Source organism: Sceloporus undulatus, chromosome 2 (assembly GCF_019175285.1).
Source record: "Sceloporus undulatus isolate JIND9_A2432 ecotype Alabama chromosome 2, SceUnd_v1.1, whole genome shotgun sequence".
Lineage (NCBI taxonomy): Eukaryota > Metazoa > Chordata > Lepidosauria > Squamata > Phrynosomatidae > Sceloporus > Sceloporus undulatus.
The window spans coordinates 72,029,426-72,055,527 of record NC_056523.1 but is presented as its reverse complement, the minus strand read 5'-3'; the positions used below and the strand labels follow the sequence as shown (position 1 = coordinate 72,055,527).

The following is a 26,102-nucleotide window of genomic DNA, read 5'->3' as shown; positions in this document are numbered from 1 at the left end:
GAACCTGCATTCACATAACCCACCCATCCAACTGCCTAGAATAGTGGAGAAGATCTTCTTCTTGCTACTATCCTCCATCTCAGTGAATGAGAGGTAGTTGAAATGGCGGGTGAGGCGTGGACTGATGGCATTTCTTCCTCCACCAGGTGGTCCCATGGCACCAACAAAATTAATATCTACTAACTTCTTGAAGGTACCTAAAAAACATTCCAGAGAAGAATAACAATAAATCTGATAGACAAGACTTAAAAGGATGACAGGGGCAGGGGATTTATGTGTACCAGAAGCAGAGCTCTTCAGAGTTCATCTAGCTGGCCTCTGTTTAATGTACAGAATTAAAGTAAAGAACTTATGGCATACCAATTTGTTTCCTGTCATACCAGCCATGGTGATCCATCCATTGACGAAGAAGCTCAATGGGTGGCTGGGCACCATAGGTTTCCAGAGCAGGCATATTGAGATCATCAATGAAAAATATGAAGTACCTTCCAAGTGGAGGACCAAAGACTCCTTTGCGCCTGTACATATCCAGAGAAAGATACAAATTACTGAGTAGATCAGTTGTATGAAATCTTTAAAGATAAAAGGTAAGATTAATGTCTAGTTGTAACTGACTGTAGGAGATGGTGCTCAGCTCTGGTACTAAGCCGAAGAGCCAGCATTATCTGAAGATGATACCAGTGGTCATGTGGCCAGCATGACTAAACTGAATACTGTTACCTTCCTAATGAAGTGGTATGTATTTATCTACTTGCATTTTACATGCTTTCGAATGGTTAGGTTGGCAGAAGCTGGGACTAGTGATGGGAGCTCACCCCATCATATGGCACTTGGGATTCAAAATGCCAACCCTCCAATTTTACGATTGTCAGAATTGGCGTCTTAACCACTGAGCCAATGTTCCAAATGTAGTCTACTCCACAGACTGTACCTTGATCCTCACACTTTAGTCAAGTTGTGTTATCAGGTCCATCTATTTTTTTGGTAGTACACAGAGTTAATTTTGTGGACTATAGTTCCCAGAATCCCTAGCCAAAAGTTGCCAGTTTGCCTTGTTAACGGTACTGTGCTAGTCAAGTAGCTATTTTAACTTGTTACCAAGCTCTGATAAGGCAGAGTGACATTTATTTATTTCAGGTCAGAATATAAAAAATAACTTTAAACCGATTAAAGCAATAAAAGGCAAACAATCTAATTGCAGATTAAACAATATAACAAGTCAAAACAGCTAAATATACTGCACATGTACAAGTTGAATAAAAATGTTTAGACTCTCAACAGCTTTAATAAAAAGCCATGCTTTAATCTGATGCCAAAATGAAGTTGAAACGGTTGAGGAGACCTGGGACAAATTCAGAATTTGACAGAGCAAATTCTGTCTCCAGAAATACAGATGTCTTGTAGATTCAGCAATTATTATTACGAGCATAAATGAATGAAGTGACCCTGTTGCTTGATGAGTGAATTTGTGTATAATCCATTAATAATTATGGAATAATATTTCAAATGGAGAAAGAGCTCTTCAGTTTTTCAGTACCAGCTGAGAGAAACTAGAGAGCCAAAATGTATTTCATATGAGCTTTCTGCAATAATTCAGTAGATAAAATAATTTTGAATATGAAGAAGAGCTCAGTGAGTACAAACAAAACTGCCAAACTTAAGATATGACTCTATGAATAATGCAGTAAATTCACAAATGTTTAGGACCCAGGTTTTGTGGGTTATTTATTAACAGAAGTGTCAAAATATCCAGTGTATTCAGTAACAAATGGGAACTCTTTGGACTGAGTCATTCACTGAACATTTATCCAATATCCCCTGTGTTAATTTTATAAAGGGGCTAATCAGCCAAGTGTTCCTGTTCCTATTCTCAGGATGGGTGAACAACTATATTAGTTTCTTAATACTTTGATTTTTCTGTTTTCTGTTTTGTTTTGCTTTTTGTTGTTCATTATGAATTTTATACAGACAGCTAAAAAAATTAATGCACTATGAAAAAAATACTAAACCAAAAGATGAAATTTGGCAACATAGAAAGTTTTGCCTTTTATCCAACTTGCTGTCAATGAGATCTTGAGTCTGATTAGCTGAAGTTCGAGCAGAGAACATCAGAAAGTGGCTGATGTATTCAAGTGGCAAGTTCTTCAGAAGCTTGTCTGCTATTGTGAGTGTTTTCCCAGTTCCCGTGGGGCCAATACAGAGAACCTATAGTTAGAAAAGGAACCTGTTATTACTGAGCAAATGTACTGACTGTAATCACACGTTCACAGTCCCATTTGCCAACCAACAGAATTTCTGACAGTTTATTATGATTGGGCAATCCTGAACTCTACTGCACTTTTCAAATGAAATCTTTAAGGTCTCTTTGTTAATTATTGAAGCAAATTGGACCAGAATATTGTGTTTTAGACAGGAAACAACAACAGCTGGAAAAGCAGAGACAGATGCCAAAAAATCCTATTGGGTAGTTATTCTTCTGGCTAGTTGAACAAAGGATTGGTGCTTGTCTGATTGGGAACAGAATGCTTACATTGCTACTGTGCTAGATCAACCCTATTTGAAATTCAAGAAACATACCGGTTTGTGGTTGGTAAGCAACATTTCCAGCAGGTATGCCATTTGGACAGTGTTCATTGTGGGAACAATAATGTCACAAAAACTGCTATCAGGCACCATGGTAAACTCTGTGGCAGAATCCATCCAGTTTTCCCAGCAAACCTAAGAGTCAAAGAGAGTTTGACAGAGGCACGTAAAGCCTTAAAAGTCTTATAATCCCTTCATTTAGAAATGGAATACAGACTGGTGTTTGTAAGTAATGGCCAGAGACCTATGAATACTTACAATGCTTTTATTCCACTAATGTCAGTAAGACAACAGCCCTTCAGTATGTCAAAATTAGTCATGACAAAAGCCCACTGAAACTATGGCCCCATACAGACAGGCCAAAATAAAGCTGCTTCGAGTCACTTTGAGGTATGCTGTTTAAATGATGCATGTGAACTAAGAGTCCGGAAGCCACGCCAAAGCCACACTCCAGTCATAAGGACCTGATTAGACAGGATGTGTACATCGTTGTAATAAAAAACGTCAAGTAGTGGTCCCGGACTGAGTTGGGTTTTGAGGTGGGTGGGTTATGTTTTGGTTTTTTGACACAGTTCTGATCACTGCACTATGGAACAATACATCATTTAAAAAGAGATAAATAAATATTGTGAAGTACTAGGATACCAAATAAACAGAGGTCGTAGATATTCCTTGGCTAGAAGAAATGGCAAGAATTTCTACTTCAAATTTAGTTTCAGGAAGAGAGGGGCAAAGCAGATGAGTTGCTTGGAGTAGCCTCTGGTCACTCCACCTACAATTGCCCTTTGATTGGCCAGGGACCCTGGCAACTGGATGGCCCGCTCTGAAAGCAATCTGCCGCCACAGTCACAAATGAGCCGCTGGCAAGGAGTGGATTTTCGCTGATCCTTTTGCTGGCAGCCTCAGAGAAGCTTCCAGAAGTGTCAGGAGTGTGCATCATCTGCACACACCCCCACCCCCAAATGGCTGGAAGTTGCACCTTTTGGCCCATCTGTTTTGAGCCAGAGAAAGCCTTGCTGAGTGAATAGTACATTTCTGTCTTCTTGCTTCTTCTATTAAAGGAGTAGGAATCAGCTCCAAGATCCAAGCAAGGACCACTTCTTATGACAAATTATTTAGTGTCTGCATCTGATGAAAGCACATATGACGAGGGTTGCAGTACTGCATCTGGTAACATCATCACATTGAGATGCCTAATAGATACATTGGCTTGGCACCATACATTCAGACAGCATGTCAAAAGACTTTATTCATATACCAATGAATGCACCCAAAGCTCCTCCATATGAGGGCACACCGAATGGGTGAGAAACCTCCTCCTCTTATGAAAAAACTCCATATGTATATATTCTTAAGTAAGGGGAATTGCTCTATGCATTGGCTGAAGATACAAGTAACTTGGCTGATGGGTGTGTTGTCAAGGGTGGCTAATCTACATGGCTCCCCATCAGCTGGTCTTTTAATATGTGTGAACAGGTATTAATTGAATCTCTCCACTGAAAATCTCATTTACCGTTTTAACAACATCTTCATCATCCTCGTCTTCAACACTGCTAATTCCAGCATCATCCAGTTTATAGTCATAGACCAACCCTTCTTCTGGGAATGGTATTTCCATCTGTGAAGAATGAAACAGATGATGAGCACTGTAGCTAGTTTCAGATTAGAAGAGGCTAACATGAATGTAGGAGTGTGGCAATGATTTCATAGAAATTTGATCCAGTTTTTAAAAATTCAAATAATCACATTTTCTCATAAACAACACTGAAAATGTAATTTAATAATATTATGCATTCAATAACAACTACATGAATGATGTAATCACACAAGATGTGGTAACATAAGACTTCTGGAGATGCTATTAGGAGCACATGATCTTCCTCTATCAACTTGCCTTCTCTTCTGACATCTTCGTCCTCAACCACTTGCTGAATAATACACGACTTTGGGCATCCCCAGTTGCACCCACACTCCATACCAAGGCGAATATGAACCAGGGTTCGATCAGTTCACCAATACGAGCTGTCTTCTCTGGAGGAATTTTTCTCATCCCCTGAAGAGTGAAGTGGCAGTACAAATTTAATAATCCCAGTATGCAAAAGGATCTTGTAGCACATTTGAAATTGTGTGAAAGAAGTTGTAGCATAAGCTGCTGTATGTTTGGTCTACATCCTCAGATGAATGGAGTGAACTGAGCGTCTGAGGAAATAGGATGTTGAGAAACTAGAGCGTGTCCAAAGGAAGGCGACTAAAATGGTGAAGGGTTTGGAAATCATGCCCTATGAAGAATGACTTAGGGAGCTGGGGATGTTAAGCCTGGAGAAGAGAAGTTTAAGAGGTGATATGATAGCCCTGTTTAAATACTTAAAGGGATGTCATATTGAGGAGGGAGAAAGCTTGTTTTCTGCTGCTCCAGAGACTAGGACCTGGAACAATGGATGATGAGATTCCACTTCAACATTAGGAGACACTTCCTGACAGTAAGTGCTGTTCGACAGTGGAATACACTTCCTCTGAGAGTGGTGGAGTCTCCCTCCTTGGAGGTCTTTAAACAGAGGCGGGATTTCCTGCATGGCAGGGGGTTGGACTGGATGGCCCTTGTGGTTTCCTCCAACTCCTTGAAACTGTTGTACATGCTCTGGTAACCTCGAGATTGGATTTCTGCAATGTACTCTACATGGGGCAACCCTTATACCAAACCCGGAAGCTACAGATGGTGCAAAATATGGCAGCCAGGCTGGTCACTGGAGCTTCTAGGGCCAGCCATATAACACCAGTGTTGAAAGATCTTCACTGGCTGCCTATTCGCTTCCGGGCCCAATATAAGGTGTTGGTCATCACCTATAAAGCTCTAAATGGCTTGGGCCCAGGATACCTGAAGGACCGCCTCTCCCCATATATTCCGTCCCGCACCCTCAGAACATCCGGGCAGCAACTACTAAAGGTGCCGGGGGCCAGACTCTCTTCCGTCACTAGGCGGACTTTTTCCATCGCTGCCCCGGCCCTTTGGAACACGCTGCCCGCCGAGCTCCGCTCGACTACCTCCCTGGCCCAATTTAAGAAGGACTTGAAGACCTTCTTATTCCACCAAGCATTTCCCCCATAAAAATTCCTAAGGGCCTCCCTCCTCTTCCGTGGCCATGAGGATGGGCTAATGGGGTTTTAGCTGTTTTAGCTGTTTATTTTTATTGTATAATTGTATGGTGTGGTTTGTTTTTAATCTACTGTATGCATACGTATAATGTATGTAAACCGCCCTGATCTGGGGAAGGCGCGGTATATAAATAAAACTTTTATTTTATTTATTTATTAACTCTATGATTCTATGAAAGCTTATGCTACAACCTCTTTCACACAGTTAAGACTCAAAGTTGCAACAAGATCCCTTTGCATACTGATATTCCAGAATAACACGGCTATGTCTTTTACTAAATTCAGATAATTAATAATGAATTGAGACATGAAGACATTTGCTGAATCTCTAAATTTCCCATGTAAGTTTCTTTTCTGAAACTAGTTCACAGTCTGCAGACAAGAGGTCCATTTCAGGTTTGTTGGAACAGAGTCATATCAGGTCTCCAGCTAAAAAATTCACCATTATTACTCTGTGAACTCAAAGCCACTTACTTTCTGGGTTTTAATTCTAGAACAGATCCTATATTACTAAAGATAACAGAAAGAAGCATAAAGCCAATGCCACGACTCCTTTCTGTTAACAATAAATTCATATAGTCGTAGAACTGCTGAGAGTTTAGGTTCTTAAAGTACTTGTGGGGCCTAGTAGAAATTACAGAATTGTTTATGACTACTAGGCAAAGGTGGTGAATTCCAATTGGTCTCAAATATCTTCATAATTGCTAACCATATAAAAAATGATGCAACTATTTTGATGAACCTATTTCCCATTGCAATTTACCTCTCTAAATTCAAAAGCATCAACAAGGCAACAATCCTACCTCAACTGGAACGAAGGGTTGAAAGAAACAGTCCAGTAACTTCAGAAGACTCCTTGTCAGGTTAGAATCTGTGGAAGCAATTGTCTCTTTCACAGAAGTCCGAACAAAAATGATGGATTCCTGAAAGAATGAGAGAGATTCAAACTTAACTTATTTTCAAATCTATTTAGAAAACTTGTGTTTCTTAGCAGCCTGTTCCTCTGAAATTGTTATTGTTTCAAAGTATACAGACAGTGGATATCAACAACTGAGAAAACTTGTTTTAACAGATAAAAAGACAACCGGTAGTTGCTGTAGAAACAACTACAGTAAGGTAGAATACCACCTTTGACCTCTTAAGAGAAATTTCCCAATTCTGATATTAATAGAAGAGGGGAGAGCTTGTAGGTAAATAAGGGGAGAGCTTGTTACAGCCCCCTCCTACAATTAACAGGAGCTTCAGGATGTTGGGGCTCTAGCTCAGGAGGAAAGGGTAGAATACACACACACACGCTAGAGAGCCAATTCACATCAGCCATCTACCCACATCTGCTCTTAGAAAATAAGACAGCAATGGACATTTCAAACACAGAACTTCAGCATAACATGGCTCTTAACCTGGTGAAATGGTTCATGCATTAAAATATGGCTCAGGGATTATATTAATTATACAGTATAATGGTAACTATGACATGGCAACGCTGAGCTATACACACTTTTGAGACGACACCACAGAATAAATGTAGGAGCATGTACCTCACAGACTATATGACCATCCCAAGGTCATTTTTAGGCCCTTTCCCCCTCATGGTAAAAAGAATGGGAAAAAGAAGAAGATATGCCTTTTGTAAAAACTTGGGATAACCAAAATGCATTCCTAAAAGCCTCCTACAAGTATGATTTTCCTTCAAAAGAAAGCATGTGCTCCACATGCATTTAGTTTTAGAAGATAATTGTGTGGAGGTGGGTTTTTTTTTTAACCAATTCAGCAGTAGGGCACTGGGAAGTTAGGGTGCAGTTCTTGCTTCGTTTGGAAGGGACAAGGAGCTCCCTTTTGGGAATTGCCTACTGCTGTCACAGTGGAAGAAAAAGCTGTTACTGACTACCATAATAATAATAATAATAATAATAATAATATTTATTTGTATACCGCCCTATGGCAAATATAAAATATAACAATTAAAAACACTTTATCCCTCCCCCCTTAAGACAGTATTAAACAGTATAACATATTAAAAACACAATATCAAAGCATAAAAAACAATTAAAAACTAAAAACCCTGATATCCCTCTGTTGATCCTCAACCATCACTAAGATGGGGCCACGGGAGGAATGAGGGAATCGGGGAACCTGGGCCGGGATGGTTAATCTGGAAAGGCCTGCCGGAAGAGATCCGTCTTGACCGCTTTTTTAAAGCTGTCTAATGATGTTATCTGACGGATCTCATTCTGCAGGTCGTTCCAGAGTTTGGGGGCGACAGCAGAGAACGCCCTCTGGGAGGTCACCGCAAGCCTAGATTTTAGAGGCTGCAGTAAGTTCCTCCCAGAGGACCGGAGAGCGCGGGGAGGATTGTACGGGAGGAGGCGGTCCCTGAGATAGCTTGGACCCAAGCCATTTAGGGCTTTAAAGGTGATAACCAACACGTTGTACTGGGCCCGCAAGCTGATAGGCAGCCAGTGGAGGGACCTCAAAACCGGAGTAATGTGGTCCCTCCTAGATGTTCCCGAGACAAGCTTGGCTGCCATGTTTTGAACCAGCTGTAATTTCCGAGTCAAGCACAGGGGTAGCCCCATGTAGAGTGCATTACAGAAGTCAAGGCATGAGGTTACCAGCGCGTGCACAACCGTCTCAAGATCCCTTACTTCCAGAAAAGGGCGCAGCTGGCGTATCAGCCGAAGCTGATAACAGGCACTCCTGACCATCGCATTTACCTGATTTGTCATCAGGAGCGACGAGTCAAGGAGCACCCCCAGACTGCGAACACAGTCACTGGAGGAGAGTGTGACCCCATCCAGGACTGGAGGTTGCAACCCAATTCTTGGTTTCGGGGCCACTACCATGAGCACCTCCGTCTTGTCTGGATTCAGTTTCAATCTGTTTTTCCTCATCCAGCCCATTACCGCCTGAAGACATTCATTGAGAAAAGAGATGCCATCGGAATTCGAGGCCGACGAACGAGATACGGAGAAATAGATTTGGGTGTCATCAGCGTACTGATAACACCCAGCACCATGACTCCGTATTATCTCACCCAGCGGCTTCATATAGATGTTAAATAACATCGGGGACAAAATAGCCCCCTGAGGAACCCCACAAGTGAGGTACCTCTTACTGGAGCTACAGTCCCCGAGTAGCACCCTCTGAGACCTGCCCGAGAGGAAGGACTGGAACCACTGCAAAGCAGTGCCCCCGATACCTAACCCCCTTAGGCGGTCCAAGAGGATGCCGTGATCTATAGTATCGAAAGCCGCTGAGAGGTCTAAGAGCACCAACAGGGTCACACTCCCCCTGTCAATGCTCAGATGCAGATCTTCGGTCAAGGCAACCATGGCAGTCTCAACCCCAAAGCCTGTCCTAAAGCCAGTTTGAAATGGGTCTAGATAATCGGTTTCATCCAAGACAGCTTGGAGCTGAAGGGCAACCGCCCTCTCGATCACCTTGCTCAAAAATGACACCGGCCTATAATTCCTCATATCCAGGGGGTCTAGGGAAGGTTTTTTCAGAAGTGGCCTAACCGCCGCTTCCTTTAAACAAGATGGAATATGTCCTTCCCTGAAGGATGCACCGATGATATCCGTAAGGAATCTCATCAATGCATTCCCCCCCCCGGACGGCCAGCCATGATGGGCAAGGGTCGAGAGGGCAAGTTGTCTTCCTCACCTTACCAAGCAGCTTGTCCACATCATCAGTACTCACAGATTGGAACTGATCCAGTATGACTACATCGGCGGAGTCACTGGACGCCTCACCTGTCGACTCTGTTTCAACGGTGGCATCTAAGTTGGCTCTTATCTGAGAGATTTTGTCTGCAAAGAAGTTGTTAAATGCATCACAGCAGGCCGTCGTCGGGTTAAGTAAGGGATTTGGCGCAGGGGGCACCTGCGTCATTTCCCTCACCACCTTAAACAGCTCTGCTGGACGGGACTCTGCAGACGCAATACGTGCAGAGGAGAAGGCTCTCTTCGCTGCACGTATTGCCTCCCGATAGGAACGAAGAAAGTTCCTATGGCATGTTCTGTCGGATAAGAGTCGAGTCTTCTGCCACCTGCGCTCTAGCTGTCGTCCAAACCGCTTCATCTTCCTCAGCTCTGGCGTGAACCAGGGCCTCCGATTTGGGGCGGGATGGCAAGGGCGCTTGGGAGCGATCGTGTAGATAGCCCTGGTAAGATTGGTGTTCCAGGTATTGACCAGAGCATCGACAGGATCACTGGCATTCCCAACCATTAAACACTCTAAGGCTGTCTGGAATCCAATGGGCATCCTGGCCGAGGTCAGATGGTTCTTATAGACTAGAGCCACTCCACCCCCCTGCCCACTTCCCCTCACCTGCTCACTGACAGAGTACCCAGCTGGGAGGGCCTGCGCCCATATGGCAGTGCTATCCTCTCCCAGCCAGGTCTCTGTGAAGCAAGCCAGGTCGGCGTCTTCATCCAGGAGGAGGTCTTGGATGATATGGGTCTTGTTTTTTATCGACCTGGCATTGCAAAGGAGCAGAGTGAGGTTCTGTGGAATGGTTGGTCTGCTCTCCAAGCCATTCTGGGAAACAGAGGGAACTGAAGACGGGATAGCTTTCAGACAGCGATCCCGTCTTCTTTTGTAACATCTGTTCCCTCTATCCCAATCATACCTCCCATTCCCTAGCACAACTCCAATGGCCGCCCCCGCCACATTCCCGGCCTCAGGTGAGATGGTGAGAGGTCAAAGCCCACTGAATTGGGAGGTGGTGGTGTTCCCTGGGCCCTCAAGGGAACCCAATGCATCCACAACTCTCCCTCCACTACAACCGCCGCCACCGAGCTCTGCTTGAGGAGTCCCAATGGTATGGGGAAGCTAGCTGCTGGCTTCAGGGCTGGAGTGGTGTTCCTGGAGGGAGTGTTTGGGGAGGGTATAAATGTCTCACCCAAAACCACGCCCCATTTCCTCAGCTGCTGCTGCCATACATTTTGCATGGCAAAAGGATAAAGTCTAGGAATATCAAGTCCCATTAAATACAATGGCATAATAAAATAGAATCCCTTATGGAAAAATGGAAAAAAATCAACATTTGCTTTTTGGAATTTATATATTTTTTGAATATTTTCAAGCCATGGATGGTTGAATCCATGGATAAAAAATCTGTGGATACAGAGGGCCGACTGTTGTCATGGGACCTCTCCTCTAGAAGGGAAAAGTGTGGGAAAGTTTGCAGATGAGTGTTATAGGCAAGGTAGTTTTTATGATTCACATTATAAAATAATAGAAACATTTCCACCTTAAGCTTTAGATGCAAAACAGCATAGTAACCCATATGATTATGTATACCTGTCAAAATCTCAACCCTTCTGTGTATGGAAACTTTGGTAATCTTGAGCACAAGAGACACAGGACTCAATTCAGAGCAAACTTTCCCACTGCAATCACAAATGCAATTGATTGGACATGTGGGAGAAACTAGCTCACAGGAGCACATGGAAAGTTCCTGTCACCCGATGAGGGTAACTAGACATCCTCTTTTTCCAGGACATGTCCCACGTTTAAGCCTTCTATCCAGGAGGAATTCCAAAATGTCCTCCATTTTGAGTATGAGTTTATGTTTCTGTTAGAATTTCTAGCTTTTATTTTGTAATGTCCTATATTTCATGGTGCCTTGTCCTCCTTTGTGGTTAAGACATCTGATTACCCTACATCAGATGGTCTGGGCCTTATGGTCACCATAAAACTGTGGAAGACAAATGGGACTGGTTCACACTTCCATCAGGGCTAGCCTGAAGAAAGAGGCTCCTCCCTCCATAAATATCATCTTCCGGCCTGCAAGGTGGTAAACAGGCAGGCCCAGCTCCATCAAGGCTAGCCTGAAGAAGAAGAGCCCTCCCTCCAGTCCATCAGCCTTGGTCCAGGCCTCAGAGGGAGAGAAGAACCACTGGACCTCATCCCCTTTCCCACCACCATTCCCTTCTCCTTTTGTGTTGTGTCTTTTAGATTGTAAGCCTCAGGACAGGGAACCGTCTAATTAAAAATAATAATTGTAAGCCACTCTGATAGCCATTAGGGCTGAAGGGTGGGGTATAAATACCATAAATAAATAAAATAAATAAATAATCTGGTTGGCTAAAACCTGGACTGAATTACAGATTTTGCACTGAATGAAAACAGGACCAATACTGCAATTGTTCACCTCTAGGAATCTGCTGAAAAGGGAATCCAGCTTCTCTGAAAATGGCTTCATAATGTCTGGAATCTTCTTCAGCCAGCATTCTATAAAGGGCTTTAGTCCCAAAATGCTGGGCTCAAGGTATACCATGCCACATCGGGAAACAGTGGCTGGAGAGGCAACAGCTAAATCCTGGACTTCAAACATCATGGTCATTGCCTAGAAACAATAGGTAAAAATTCAGATGTTTGCTCCAGCTTATCACAAAAGATGCAATAATAACTTGCATTTCCGATGCTGGGAGTACAATAACGTGGACAGTCCCTAATATTTAGCCTCTACAATCCGAAGGGAACTAAGCCTGTGTGTTGGGGGGGGGATCACAATAGCGTCCAGCAGCATCTAGCAGAAATACTCAAATAACAACTTTAAGAAAAATGATTCTGGTATGATCCATTAAAATCAATTCATTTTATTTTAACCAATATGTCCACCCTCTCTCAAAGAAATGCAAACTCTCTCTCTCATTACTCAGTCATGTTTCTGACAATGTTGAATGCTTAGTGTAGCCTTTCAGCTATATGACCACAAATCTACCAAGCAAAATTTGAAAACAGAACAGTTTTTGTTCTAGCTACAATTTAAACAATAAAAAAAAATATTTTTGAAAAAACCTTAAAGTGCAGGAATTTCTCATAGGAGAAAAAGAAATCTCCAACAGTTGCCATGATATTTGTCTGTGAAGCAAGTGACCCACATCAGGTTACTGTCCTCCACTGAGGGAGAAGGAGTTTATTTTTGTCCACAAGTATTAACATGAAATGTGTGAATGTGTACAGTATGTGTATGTATGTTTGTGTAAGTACCTGGAGAAAAAAAAGGAAAATAGTAAGATACCATATATACTCGTCTATAAGTCTAAAAATTTATGCCCAAAAATTGACCCCAAAATCCCAGGTAGATTTATTTATGGGTCACTACGGTAATGTGATAGCAGCTCTTTCAGACTTCCCCATGCAGTTTCTTTCTCTCTTGAGCCAAGCAGAAAGAGTCCTGGTTGACTGGTATTGCCGTTTGTTTAAGAGTCCCTCTCCTGCCTGCAGGAAGGCTGAAACAAAAGCTGAACATTGAAGCAAAAAGACTCAGTGAGAGTCCCTCTTGCCGCACGCACACATATACACACTGAAGAAGCCTCCAGGGTTTACCCTCAACCTATCCATGGGTCATGGCAAAATCCATAATTCTGGCCCCCAAACCTGTGATCAATGTATACATGAGGTTGACTTATAATCAAGTATATACAGTACCTCTGTTAGCTTAATAATTTCTCCAGAGCTAAGACATAGTTTCTTGTTGTCATCCAGCACAGTGTTCATATTTTCAATCCAAACAGCATCAACTGGACCATCAAACATATACCATTTCTTTTTGTTATCTGTGGCTACAGCTCCCACCCGAATGAGGGCAGGAAGAATTCCATCTGTCCTGTTAGGTGAGGAGAGAGAGATACAGAAGTCAATCAAATCGTCATACACAATTTTCTTAAATATATCTGCAGTACTCAGTTAACAATTATAGAGTTTTAAAGAACAGAGTCTACCAAATGTTATCTTGGTATGAGGAAAGGAAGTATAAAAGCAGGTAACAATTAATTGCCAGAAATGAAAAGGCCATAATAGCTACTTGGGGGGGGGGGTAGTCCAACATTTTATCTCTATCATTAAATTAACACTGCTACAAATGTAAAACATTTATAATTATCATTCATTTCTTTCCTTCATCTAGACACTGAGAATGTGCAAGGTTTTTTTTTTACAAGATCAAAAGAAAATTAAAACCCTCTGAAGCCCAGCTGGAGAGAATAGATGGTTTTATGCCTATGAACAATATTTTATGGGTATTGTTGTTGTTGTTGTTGTTGTTATTATTATTATTATTATTTGGCCATTAGGCTGCATTTGTATGCTGTCTTTTGAGCATAAGCTGTTACACTTAACGTAAAATTTGTTATGGAAAAATCTTCCATAAATACACTCTTTAGCCCAAATCCAGGAAGTTTCAGGGTAAAGCGCAGGAGATGTTTATTTGGAATCACTTCTTTTTTGAATTCTTTTTATTAACTTTAATGCATTTATATAATTATGTGCTGTGCAACAAAATATATGCTTGGCATGGCAAATAAAAAGGCAATATTATACAGGAGTTCTTCTATAGTTTTATGGACTTTTTATTATTTCACTTCTGAGAAGGGAGCCGTGACTGTAGTGATTCATAGAAACTATTCACAGATTTCATGAAAAGTCCACTGGGCAAAACACTTTAATTCAAAACAAGGTACAATGGTCAAAGATTATTCTGCATTTCTTAAGCAGAGTTTGTTGTTGTTGTGTGCCTTCAAGTTAATTTTGACTTATAGTGACCCCAAGGCCACGGGGTTTTCTTGGCAAAATTTGTTCTTTACCTCTCTCTGATGTTGAGAGACTGAAGTGGGTTACAAACCGCCAGAATGTACGTACAGAGCGCGTACTAGGGTTAGGAAGGGGCGGTGCTTCTGCACCCCCTAACCCTAGTACGCGCTCTGCGCACATAAAATGGCAGCGGCCGTTCCACACGGCCGCCGCCATTTTAACGTCTTGATGCATAGCGTCCAGACGTGTTGCGGCAGAAGTGACACCGTGAAAGTGCGGCTTGCAGCGCCACTTCCAGGGCCTAGGAAGGAGCACGATTTCCGCGTTCCTTCCCCGGAGTGCCCGGGAGCCCAGCAGTGTGGCAACTGCGGCTCCCGGACACTGCAAGTGCCGGCGGCGGGAGACCGCCGCAACCCGGTGGTTTGTAACCCGCCTAAGACTGGCTCAAGCTCATCCAGTGGTTTCCCATGACTGAGCAGGATTCAAACTCTGGTCTCTAGAGTCATATCCAACATTCAAATCAAGCACCATGCTGGCTTTTCAAGTAGAACAGCACTACTCAAAGCAGTGATCCATGAACCATAGTTTTAAACAAACTATGTAAATACGGCAATATGGTATAGGTACCTGGCACACTGGGGACAAAATACTAGTCTATTACATCACATAATTTGAGAAGCACTGATGCAAAGGACAAAGGAATAAAAATAATGGCCCATGGAATAATGAATGAGATACATTTGCAACAGCAAATCAATATTTGGTGCTCAGTTTTTGGTAGATTTCAGTACATACCATCTGTTTTATGTTTACATTGTGTTGTCATGTACCTCAAATCATTTCCAACTTAAGGCAACCTTTTTGAGCCGGGGGCCGGGTTGCTGTCCCTCAGACAACTGGGGGGCCGAAGTGGGGGGAGCTTCCACCCTCCGGGGGTGGGGCCATGTGCCAGGGGTGGAGCTTCCACCCTCCGGGGGAGGGGCCACATGCCGGGGGCGGAGCTTCCACCCTCTGGGTGGGGCCACATGCCAGGGCGGAGCTTCCACCCTCTGGGGCGGGGCTGTCTCTGCTCCCTTTCCCAACCTCCAGCTGTCTGAGAGACAGCTAGAAGTGGGGGGGGGGGGAATTGGGAGAGGGGGTGACAGGCGCACGCCTGCTCCTCCTGCCCTTCCTTGGCCCCCACCTGCCTTCCAGAGAACCAGTAAGGGCCCGTGAGGGGCAGGAACAACAGGCACGCGGCCCCTGCTCCTGTCCTTGGGGTTTTGCCAGGCCTCAGGTGTCCTACGAAGGACACCTCAGGGCTGCCAAAGCCCTCTCCTCCTCAGCCCCTTCCTTCGGCCGAACGGGCTCCAAGGGGCCCTTTCGGCCGAAGGGGAAGGCCGAAACCACTCTCATTGTTAAAGCATACCTTTTAGCATTGAAAGCACTGAAAATACACATAAATGCACTTTGGAAAGTCACACTGTCTCAGCTTCAGAAAGACTACATGTCTCCGAAACTGACATATCATCATCATCATCACTACCACTCTCATTGTAAAAGCAGACCTTTTAGCATTGAAAGCACAAAAAATACACAGAAATGCACTTTGGAAGGTCACACTGTCTCAGCTTCAGAAAGACTGCATGTCTTCTTCTTTCTACTCCTGCTCCTTCCTTCCTCCTTCTTCCTCCCTCCCTCCTGCTCCTTCCTTCCTTCCTCCTTCTTCTTCCTCCCTCCCTCCTCCTCCTGCTCCTTCCTTCCTGCTTCTTCCTCCTCTTCTTCCCCCTTCCTCCCTCCCTCCTCCTTGTGCTCCTTCCTCCCTCCTCCTCTTCCCCTGCGGACCCCCGCCTCCCTCTTCCCAGGCCCGCAGCCCCACTGCCTCTCCCCGCCCTCTGGGAGGGCCAAGGCTTCCCCACAGGGCGGGGGGAAGGCGAGCGCCGGTGGCTCCAGCACTTTCCCCGCCCCTCAGGGAAGGTAGTGGCCGGCCCTGAGGGACGTGGAAAGGCTAGCGCTGGCGGCCCCAGCGCTTTCCCCACCCCTCAGGGAAGGCAGAGGCCGGCCCTGAGGGGCGGGGAAAGGCTAGCGCCGGCGGCCCCAACGCTTTCCCCGCCACTCAGGGAAGGCAGAGGCTGGCCCAGAGGGCCGGGAAAGGAGCGCGCCAGCGGCAGCAATCGGCAGCAGGGCCGGCCTGGGGCCGCTCCTATGGTGCCTGCAGGCCGGATCCAGCCCGCGGGCCGTAGGTTGCCGACTCCTGCTTTAAGGCAACCCTATCATGTGGCTTTCTGGGGCTGAGAGTGTGTGACTCATCCAAGGTCACCCAGTGGGTTTCCATGCCTGAGCAGGAAATTGAAATCTGGTCTCCATAGTCATTGTCCAATGCTCAAACCACTACACCAGGGGTAGGCAATCTTTTTGAGCCGGGGGCCGGGTTGCTGTCCCTCAGACAACTGGGGGGCCGAAGCCAAAAAATAAATAATTAAATAGTTTTTTAAAAAATTAAATAAACAAATAAACTGGGACAAATGTAGGACAAAATTTTCAAATGGAGGACACTTTTCTAAAGAATGGAGGACACGCGAAAAAATTTGCTGATTTTTTAAAAAAACGTTAATATAAATGCATGTTTCTGAAGCTTCTATAGACAATTGCTCCACCATGCCCCTCGCACAAGAGGCCAAAGGCCCCGGCGGCAATCGGTGGCAGGACCGGGCTGGGGCCGGTCCCAAGGCCTCGCCGGGCCACATCCGGCCCACAGGCCGCAGGTTGCCTACCCCTGCACTACACCATGTAAGCTCATAATCAGAAACCCAATATTCAACACTCAAAAGAGAGGACATGCCCTATCCAAAATTAAACTTTAAAACTTAAAGTCCAATGGATATGGAAGGGAGATGAATAACCACAATGCTTAACTGTGGCTTGTTCATACCCTTATATCTTATCATTAAGACCCACATGGACTTTCTACAGTTGTAGCTTATGCAGAGTTTTTACTCCTAGAAAAGGAAGAAGAACAGAAAAAAAAGGAAATTTTATTTTACCATTCATGAGTTAACAAGTCAAATTCTCCATACAGTTGGCCCATTGTAATAGATTTGGGATTTAATATATAATAATTGACTGCTTCATAATTTCCACCGCTGACTGAAGGCTGACCTTTCAAAGATGTCATTGCAGCAGCCAAAACTTTATAACACTAAAGAAAAACAGTGCAAGAGAATCAAACATCTTGTATTTTCAGATGGAAGACAAAGCCAATCCAAACTCATAATGAATCTACTATAATGAAGCCTACAAAGCAGTAACAAAAGTCTTTACTCACGGGTTTGGCATTATTAAGAAAACAGGATTATAAAACAGAAGCACTGATCACAGAAATAGAAATGGGAAACATCACATTGCAGAAATCCTACTAAAGCTGTGGAAGCTCAAAGTCATCTACACCAACCTTAATGAGACTCTTCCATAGTACACATAAGTTCAGTGAATCAGTTTTAAATCTACTGGTCTTACTTTAAAGCTCTCCTATGCAGACTGTCAGTACAGTTTACAAGAAAGGAATTTTCTTTAGCAGAAAAAGAATCTCTAACAACCCCATTAGATTAAGAAGGGGAAAAAAACCCAGAAGTGTTCATACTATGGGTGTTAGTACTCAGGAAAATCTCTGCTCTTTTCAGTTCCTCAGTTGGTGAGAGCATCACAATATATCTTCTGCAACCCTTACCTTAGTTTTTCCAGAGCCTGTAGGCCCCACTAGCATGAGGCCATGTCGTACCACAGTAGTTTCATACAGCTGGATACACTTTGTCACAAACCCTAGAGGAAAAAGATTTAGAATTGAATGCCTTACAATTGATTTCATTGCCTGCAAATCTGTGTTTTCAAACATCAACTGTTAGTGGAATGATTTGTGCATCTACTGAAGTTGGTGCTTATGGTCCACAGACCATAAGCAACATGGAAGAAAAGAAGAGTTTGTTCTTTAGATATCCAAAGAAAGATGGTAACTTAGCCTACTTGTTGTTGTTAACAGTCCTCGAGTTGACCCCAACTCATGGTGATCCTGTGGATGAGACATCTACAAGGACCCCCTATCCTCCACTGCTCTGCTTTGAATTTTGGGTTCATTTTCATATGGTTCTTTGGTCCATGTGGCATTCATTTTTTTCATCTCTTTTATATAACTCTTCTGTGTATTGCATCCAACATCTCTTTATTTTTTCTTGATCTTGTAGTATATTCTTACTATTGTCAAACAGCATTGACTTGAATTTCCCTTTGAATTCCTGGATCTCATGGAAGAGGTCTCTCTTGATCATTGTAACAGTTGTCTTTATCCTTGCAAACTAGCCATTGTACAGTTGCATTCATGGTTCTGGTTTTGTTCCTATCTCCCTTTCCTTTTGCTTCTCTTCTTTCCTTTACTACTTGAAACATTTTGTCTGTTATCCATTGTTCTTCTCTTTCCTTTTGATCACAGGTAGTGTTTTTCTGCATCCTTCCTAAATTATGTCCTAGAGTTCTGCCCATATTTTTTCTGGTTCTCAGTTGATTATGTTTAGTAGTGCAAATATGTTTCTTACATGTCAGTAAATTCTGCTGGGATATTCTTCCAATGATTGTTTGGTATAATGACTGGTTTTGTTTTGTTTGTATAGCAATAACTTAGCCTACTAGGTTACTATGTCACAGTATGTTTGGTGCTACTGCACATTTTGGAATCATGGGAACATACAGTATACACACATATGCATAAGTGACAGCAGTGCAGTTTTTGAATTCTCTCTCTATGGAAATAATGTTTGGTGTCAGTTTCGCTTTCTTTTCAATATCTAGTGATGGAAACCTTTGTATTGGCTGATGTCTTTTAGATCTTACAGAAGGTGACTTGGGAGCACTTAGGAGGAAAATGTTGTAAGGGAAAGCATGCCTGTAAATGGGCAATTCCAAACTAGATCTTTTCTTACACACCCCTCTTTCTTCTGCCTTCCTACTGGCCAAATGGACTGCCATACAAGAGACAAATCACTCTTCCTGGAAGATGGAATGAAACACCAGAAAAGGATTTCTGAACTTAAGCCTAGGGCTACATATACCCCTGGATATGCAAACTACCCACCCCTTTACAGGACCTGATTTTTGAAATCACTAAAATTATTACTCTCACCTAATGTTTTAGCAACTTTATAGTTCATTGTATTGTTTTGTTAATGTATGCTACATTAACATGCTCTCTCATGTAGATATGCATAGCAAATATTTGGCCCATTGGGCCTAATCAGAGTAAGAAGAAGGGCACTCCCTCCAGTACATCTGCCATAGTCCCGGCCTCCTAGGAAAAGATCTGCAAAACTTTCCCCCTTCTCCACTACCATTCTCTTCTCCTTTTGCATCTTGTCTTTTTAGATCGTAAGCTTGAGGGCAGGAAAATGTCTAATTAACAATTTGTAAGCCGCTCTGATAGCCTTTGGGCTAAAGAGTGGGGTATAAATAAATAAATAAATAAATAAAGTTCAAGTGCTCAATATTTGCCCAACTGCTACTATAAAAAGAATCCAGATTTAGTTATTATTTATTTATATCCCACCCTTCTCCCAGGATTGGGACTCACGGCAGCTTACAACATTAAAAACAATACAATTAAAAAGATACAAAAATATTACATTAAAATAATAGTAAACTACTACAATGAAATAAAAAAAAGAAGATAAAAATGTCTAAAATACATTAAAACAATATAGCACCCCAAGGCATTCTTTGAAAGTTTTCTGTTTTGAATGCCTATTTGCAAAGGAATGTTTTAGTCTGTCGCCTGAAGGCCATCAAGGGGCCGTTCTGGTCTCCCTGGGAAGGGAGTTCCAGAGTCTAGGGGCAGATACAGAAAAGGCCCTCTCTCATGTCCCCACCAACCATGCTTGTGATGGGGGTGGGATAAAGAGAAGGGCTTCCCCTGAGGATCTCATAGAGGGAGACACGGTCTGCCAAATGTCCTGGACCTGAGCCATACAGAGCTTTAAAGGTCATCACCAGCACTTTGAATTGTGCTTGGAAACAAACTGGCAGCCAGTGGAGCTTTTTCAACAGGGGCATTGTATGATCTCTATAACCTGCCCGTTAGCAGCCTGGCTGCAGCTCTTTAAACCAGCTAACATTTCCAAACACTCTTCAAAGGCAGCCCCAAGTAGAGTACATTACAGTAGTCCAAACAGGATGTAATCAAGGGATGTACCACTGTGGCCAGGTCTGGCATTTCAGGGAACAGGCGCAGTTGGCACACATGTTTTAAATGTGCAAAAGCACTCCTGGTCATTGCAGAGACCTGGGCCTCCAGGTTCAAAGCTGAATCCAGGAGTACTCCCAATACAAAAGGATACCAAATACAATCTGAGAAACAAAATGAAAATTTGTTTTTGATTTTCACTATTTTTCCTTTGAGATATATACAGCTTCTGTAACTGCTGTAACTTATGTTTACACTATTTTTTTCCAATAGGGAAGGCTCTGGAGTCCCTGGAGCATCACAGTATCCAATTAAAAGGGATGTCCATAGAAGAAAGGATTGGTTTTTTTTTATCTAAAAAGCTGAGGCTGTAATCCTACACTTTCTTAAGATCCAGAGAAGGAAGGATTGTCTTTTTTAATCTTAAAAGCTGATGCTGTAATCCTACACTTTCTTAAGATCACTGAATTGAGATGGACTTGAGTAGACCTATAGTGAATTGCACTGTTGTTTTAGCACAATGTTTATATCCTGGATTTCTTCCACAGTACTCTAGGCAAAGTACAAAGTTCCCAGATGACTCCCAGCCAGACACTTGACATGATCCTTCCTCACACTCTGAAGGTCGAGTTGTAACTTGCTGCTGTAATGACAAATTTCCAAGGTCCTCCAGGGAAAGACATATTTTTCAATATCCAGCAAGCATGACTTTAATAATAATAATATTAAAAAATAAAAAATAATAATACAATAAAACAATAAAAACAATTACAGAGAGGGTTTCTTCTTTTTTCACTCACCATCCACATCCTTCAAGTTGTCTTTGAGGCTGCATCTGTGTATTGCTTCTTCTAGGATGCCATAGTCAATAGGCTCCTCTTTGATCATGGGAAACAGGTCAGAAATTATACCGTTGAAAAGCTTGAGATCATCCTGCAGGAACTTAGGAACATTGACATCCTTAATGGCCCTTAGGCAAATCAGTTCCTGCAATCAATCAATCATAAGAATAACAACAAATAATTTTATTTCTTTTCCACCTCTCCTCAAGGCTTGAGGGGATGTACAGCATATTAAATTACAAAACACAACTAAAAACACACAAACCAGCAGTTAAAATACAATACTATAAAATCATTAAAACACCCTCATAAGAGTTCATATACAGATTAAAAAGTCATGATTTAAAATTGATTGGATAGGCCTCCTGGAAGAGATATGTGTTTAATGCTGTTTTAAATGTCGTCAGTGTTTCCAGCTTTTGTATCTCTTCTGGCAAGTCATTCCACAATGTGGGAGAAGAAGACAAAAAAATACTCTAGGAAACCATTCCCAATCTAACCCTGGCTGGTTGAAGCAAACATTTCCCAGAGGACCTGAGCGTAAAGGACAGGTTGTATAGGAGAAGGCAATCCTGTAGTTAATCTTGATACAAACCACATAGGGCTTTAAAGGTAATAACCAACACTTTATACTATGCCTGGGAAATAATTACAGTTAAGAACAACTAATGTCTGTGTGGGCGGGGCCTACGCTCCTGCCTGCATTTTGACCGGACATCCTCCAAACTGAGCCACGTGGGAAACAAACTTGCAAACTCTGGAAGTGTATGCAGTTAAAGTTTATTTAGTTTTAACAGGAACAGAACAGACTCCCTCTCCCAATGTCCCAACACAAACAAAAACACTCTGACCGCCAGTCCTTTCTCAGGGCTTGTCCGTGGCTTGTTCAACCCTCGGAGCAAAGCACTTTTCTTGAGGTTCCCTTTCAGACTTGTCCCACTCCGTAGGGACCGGGCCTTGCTCCCACTTTTCTCCCTTTGGGTCTCACCACTCCTTCTCTAAGGTGTCGCCTTCTCGGGGATACCTGAAGTCCCCCTCTTCTTTGGGGTCCCGTAACCTCACCTCCACGTGAGGACCCATTCGCAACAGCCTGTAGTGACCTTCCAAAGAGACAGGCCGACCCTCTCTCCTCGGGCTTCTAGTCACCTTTCTCTCCCTCTTCTGACTGCCTCTCCTCAGCCAACTCTTCCGCATCTTCCCTTCCACCCCGTGCTCAACTCTCCCTCACCTTTCAACTCTGCCTCCCTCGCCTCCCCCGGGACCTCCTCTTCCTCATTCCTCATCTCACCCCGATCAACCCTTTCCTCATCCTCCCCCACCTCACTACATCCTGATTATTTTTACTTGGTCACTCTAGACAATTATCATATTGGCCCTCAATGGCAAAACTATTAGTTTTTAAAGTGTTGATTATTCTACAGAAAAGCTATTTTTTGTATTTTGTTGTTAACTGTCCACAAGTTGACCTGACTTATGGCAACCATGTGGATGAGACATCTCCAGGCCTCTCTGTTCTCCACTGCCCTGCCTATGTCCTGCAAATTCAGACCTATGACCTCCCCAATTGAGTCTATCCATCTAGTATACAGTCTTCCTCTCTTTCTACAGTGTGCCCGCGCCATACGCGGGTGTGCCATACACGGACTTGAGCGCATGCGCTCAAGCCGCGGCACGCATGCGGGGTGGAAGGGGTGGCGCGTCCGATTCAGTTGAATGGGCGCACGCGCCCATTGCGCCCCGAGTGCGCCCGCGCTGCCGCGCACGAGCCCCATTATTTCCAATGGGGCTCGAGCATAGGCGGAATTCGCCTTATGCGGCGGGATCCAGAATGGATCCCCCGCGTAAGGCGAGGACGCACTGTACTTACCTTTCCCTTTCCTAGAATTATTGTCATTTCTAATTAGTTACGCCTTCTTGTGCCCAAAGCATAACAGCCCCAATTTGATCATTGGCTTCCAGGGAGATTTCAGGCTTGATATGTTCTAGGACCCGTCTGTTTGTCTTTTTGGCTGTCCACAATATCCTCAGCACTCTTCTCCAGCACCACATCTCAAATGAATTGATTTTCTTCTTGTCCACTATCTTCACTGTCCAGTTCCCACATTTGGACATGGTGATGGGGAATACAATGGCTTGGATGATTCTCACTTTAGCGTTCAGTTGTATAGCTTTTATTATTATTATTATTATTATTATTATTATTATTATTATTATTATTATTATCTTTATTGAAATTATACAGCCAAATATAATCTTAAATATTTACATCCTGTTAACATCATACTTAGTCTGTCTCTTCATTACTAATTTCCCCCCACCCCCCCCACCCCTTACATAGCAGCTTTGAGATGACTGATATCTTGTTAATAGCACTACCTACTCACGAACCTCTATTAGTTATAGTAGCCTAAACGTAACTTACTTCGTTAAATTACTGTATTTTCTGGCGTATAAGACTACTTTTTAACCCAGGAAAATCTTCTCAAAAGTCAGGGGTTGTCTTATACGCCAGGTGTTGTCTTATAGGGCAGGTGCTGAAACTTCCAAGCCAGACTGGAAGAATCTGCGGTTGCCGCATATGGTGGGGGGAGATAAAAAACGGCCACGGCTGCATCCCCACTGTATGTGGCGACCATATGAAAGCAGCAAGGGTGGTGCTGTACAAGTACGGTAGAAGAAAATCCATTCACTAGGATTCGTGGAAAGAAATGACTTAACGTGGTCCTGATGACTAGGTGAGGGGGTGTCTCACTGGGAAGGTGTAAGTGAAGGGTGAAGCAAGCTGCAGGTGTCCAGGACACCTGAGGTATGGAAAAAGAGCCGTGTTTGCACTACCGCTCTGATAGTTTGAAGACAGGGAGGGCTGGGCAGGCAGGGAGAGCTGACCAATCCAACCAGGCTTTGTATACAATAAGTTTTCCTGTTAAGTACCTGCATGTCATAAGCATTTGAATTAAAATTACCATATTGAAATCAAATCTGACATTTTTAAAAATTTTATTTGGTGTGTGTTGGAAAAGGGGTAGTCTTATACGGTGAGTATATCCCAAACTCTACATTTTAACTGGAAAAGTTGGGGGTCGTCTTATACACCCAGTCGTCTTATACGCCGGAAAATACGGGTATATATTTTCTGCTTAATAAACAAAAACCATGCTTTATCTTTTCGAAACTCTTAACAGTCTATAATAAAAGAAGAGAGTTATCCTTGAGACCTTACAACCCATTGTTCATATAGGAGGCCTATTCCCTCTTAAATGAGGCCCCATCTCTTTTTACAATACTTCAGAAACGGTTCCCATGTTTGCTTCTCCACATTAACATTGTCTCGTAAGTCCATGGTAATTTTGTCTATTTCAATTATAACAAAGAATTTTTGTAACCACATGTCAATTGTTGGAGTTTTCTCCGTACGCCAGTACTGAGCTATTGACATTCTAGCTGTGGTGAGCAGGTACAATACTTGTTTGAGCCATTTTCTAACTTCTTGGCTAACAACCATATTGAGAAGAAAAAGGTCAGGTTCTAAGTTCATTTTAATATTAAATATTTCTTGAATACTATTATCATTATTATTATTATTATTACAGTATTATTATTTATAAATCACCATTGGTCTACACAGAGCTGTACAAAGTAAATAGTCAAAATACAGATAAAAGCCTGCCTATGACGTACAGTCTAAAAACAAAAAGAGAAGAATTTATAAAATTAACAACTTGTCATTAAAATAACTTTAAAACAAGGACTATAAAACAGTAGAGTCTTTAGGATCATTTTAGTTCGTTCATAGCAGCCATTCCCATTCCTAGTCTTCTTCTGATTTCTTAACTGCTGTCTCTTTTCTGTTCAATGTTTGATCCAAGGTATGGGAAATCTTTAACTATTTTGATTTCCTCATCGCTTAGGTGGAATTTATGCATTTCCTCTGTTATTATTTTTGTCTTCTTTATGTTCCGTATTAAGCCTGCCTTGGAACTTTCTTCTTTGACTTTCCTCAATAATTGTTCCAGGTCTTCAAAGTTTTCTGCTAGTAGTATGGTGTCATTCGCATATCTTAGGCGGGCTACACACCGCCGCTTTGCGGCGGTCTGCCGCCGCCGCCAGAAGGTCCGCGGGGGAGCCGGAGCCTATAGACGGCCCGACTCCCGCGCGGACCGAAAAAAGAAGCTCCAAAATGGAGCTTCTTTCTGCGTCGCGTTTGCGACGTAGCGAGGCGCCAGGGGCGCGCTCGCTACGTCAGCAGCGGCGCGACGCGTCTGGACGCTGTGCGTCCGATGCGTAAAGATGGCGCCGGCCATGTAGAAAGGCCGGCGCCATCTTGTACGGACGGAGTCCGTACGAGGCCCAGGGGCGTCTAAAAGAGACGCCCCTTTTTTAAAATGGGACGTCCTCCGGACGTCCCAAAGGGCCGTCAGGAAAGCCCCTTAGATTCTTTCCTCCTGTCTTCACTCGTCCTTTTCTGGATTCAAAACCTGCTCTTCATATGAAAATTTCTGCTTACAAGTTGAACAAATTGGATGAGAGAATATAGCCTTGCCTTGACCCCTTTGCCAATTGGGGACCATTCAATTTCTGCAAATTCTGTTCTAACAGTAGTTTGTTTTTGTCCTAAGTACAGATGGTGGTCGGGGGGAGGGCTCCTAGTCTTTCCAGGCCAGGCCTCGTCTCTCCCCCTCAAGATGGTGGTCGGGGGGAGGGCTCCTAGTCTTTCCAGGCCAGGCCTCGTCTCTCCCCCTCAAGATGGTGGTCGGGGGGAGGGCTCCTAGTCTTTCCAGGCC

At 43.3% G+C, this 26,102-nt stretch overlaps 1 protein-coding gene across 4 annotated transcripts in view; it reads right to left on the bottom strand.

Annotated features, from left to right (window-relative positions):
• DNAH1 (dynein axonemal heavy chain 1) overlaps positions 1-26,102 on the bottom strand; it is a 234,667-nt gene that overhangs the window by 97,196 nt on the left and 111,369 nt on the right. For all 4 annotated transcript variants that reach the window (XM_042449836.1, XM_042449837.1, XM_042449839.1 and 1 more), the window contains 12 exons: positions 21,280-21,466; positions 17,984-18,075; positions 17,301-17,455; positions 13,177-13,354; positions 11,894-12,088; positions 6,540-6,659; positions 4,478-4,636; positions 4,097-4,201; positions 2,578-2,718; positions 2,045-2,205; positions 361-518; positions 24-197 (listed from right to left, as the gene is read on the bottom strand). In XM_042449836.1, the coding sequence (XP_042305770.1) occupies positions 24-197; positions 361-518; positions 2,045-2,205; positions 2,578-2,718; positions 4,097-4,201; positions 4,478-4,636; positions 6,540-6,659; positions 11,894-12,088; positions 13,177-13,354; positions 17,301-17,455; positions 17,984-18,075; positions 21,280-21,466 (1,825 nt within the window). The remainder of the gene's footprint in view (positions 1-23; positions 198-360; positions 519-2,044; positions 2,206-2,577; positions 2,719-4,096; positions 4,202-4,477; positions 4,637-6,539; positions 6,660-11,893; positions 12,089-13,176; positions 13,355-17,300; positions 17,456-17,983; positions 18,076-21,279; positions 21,467-26,102) is intronic.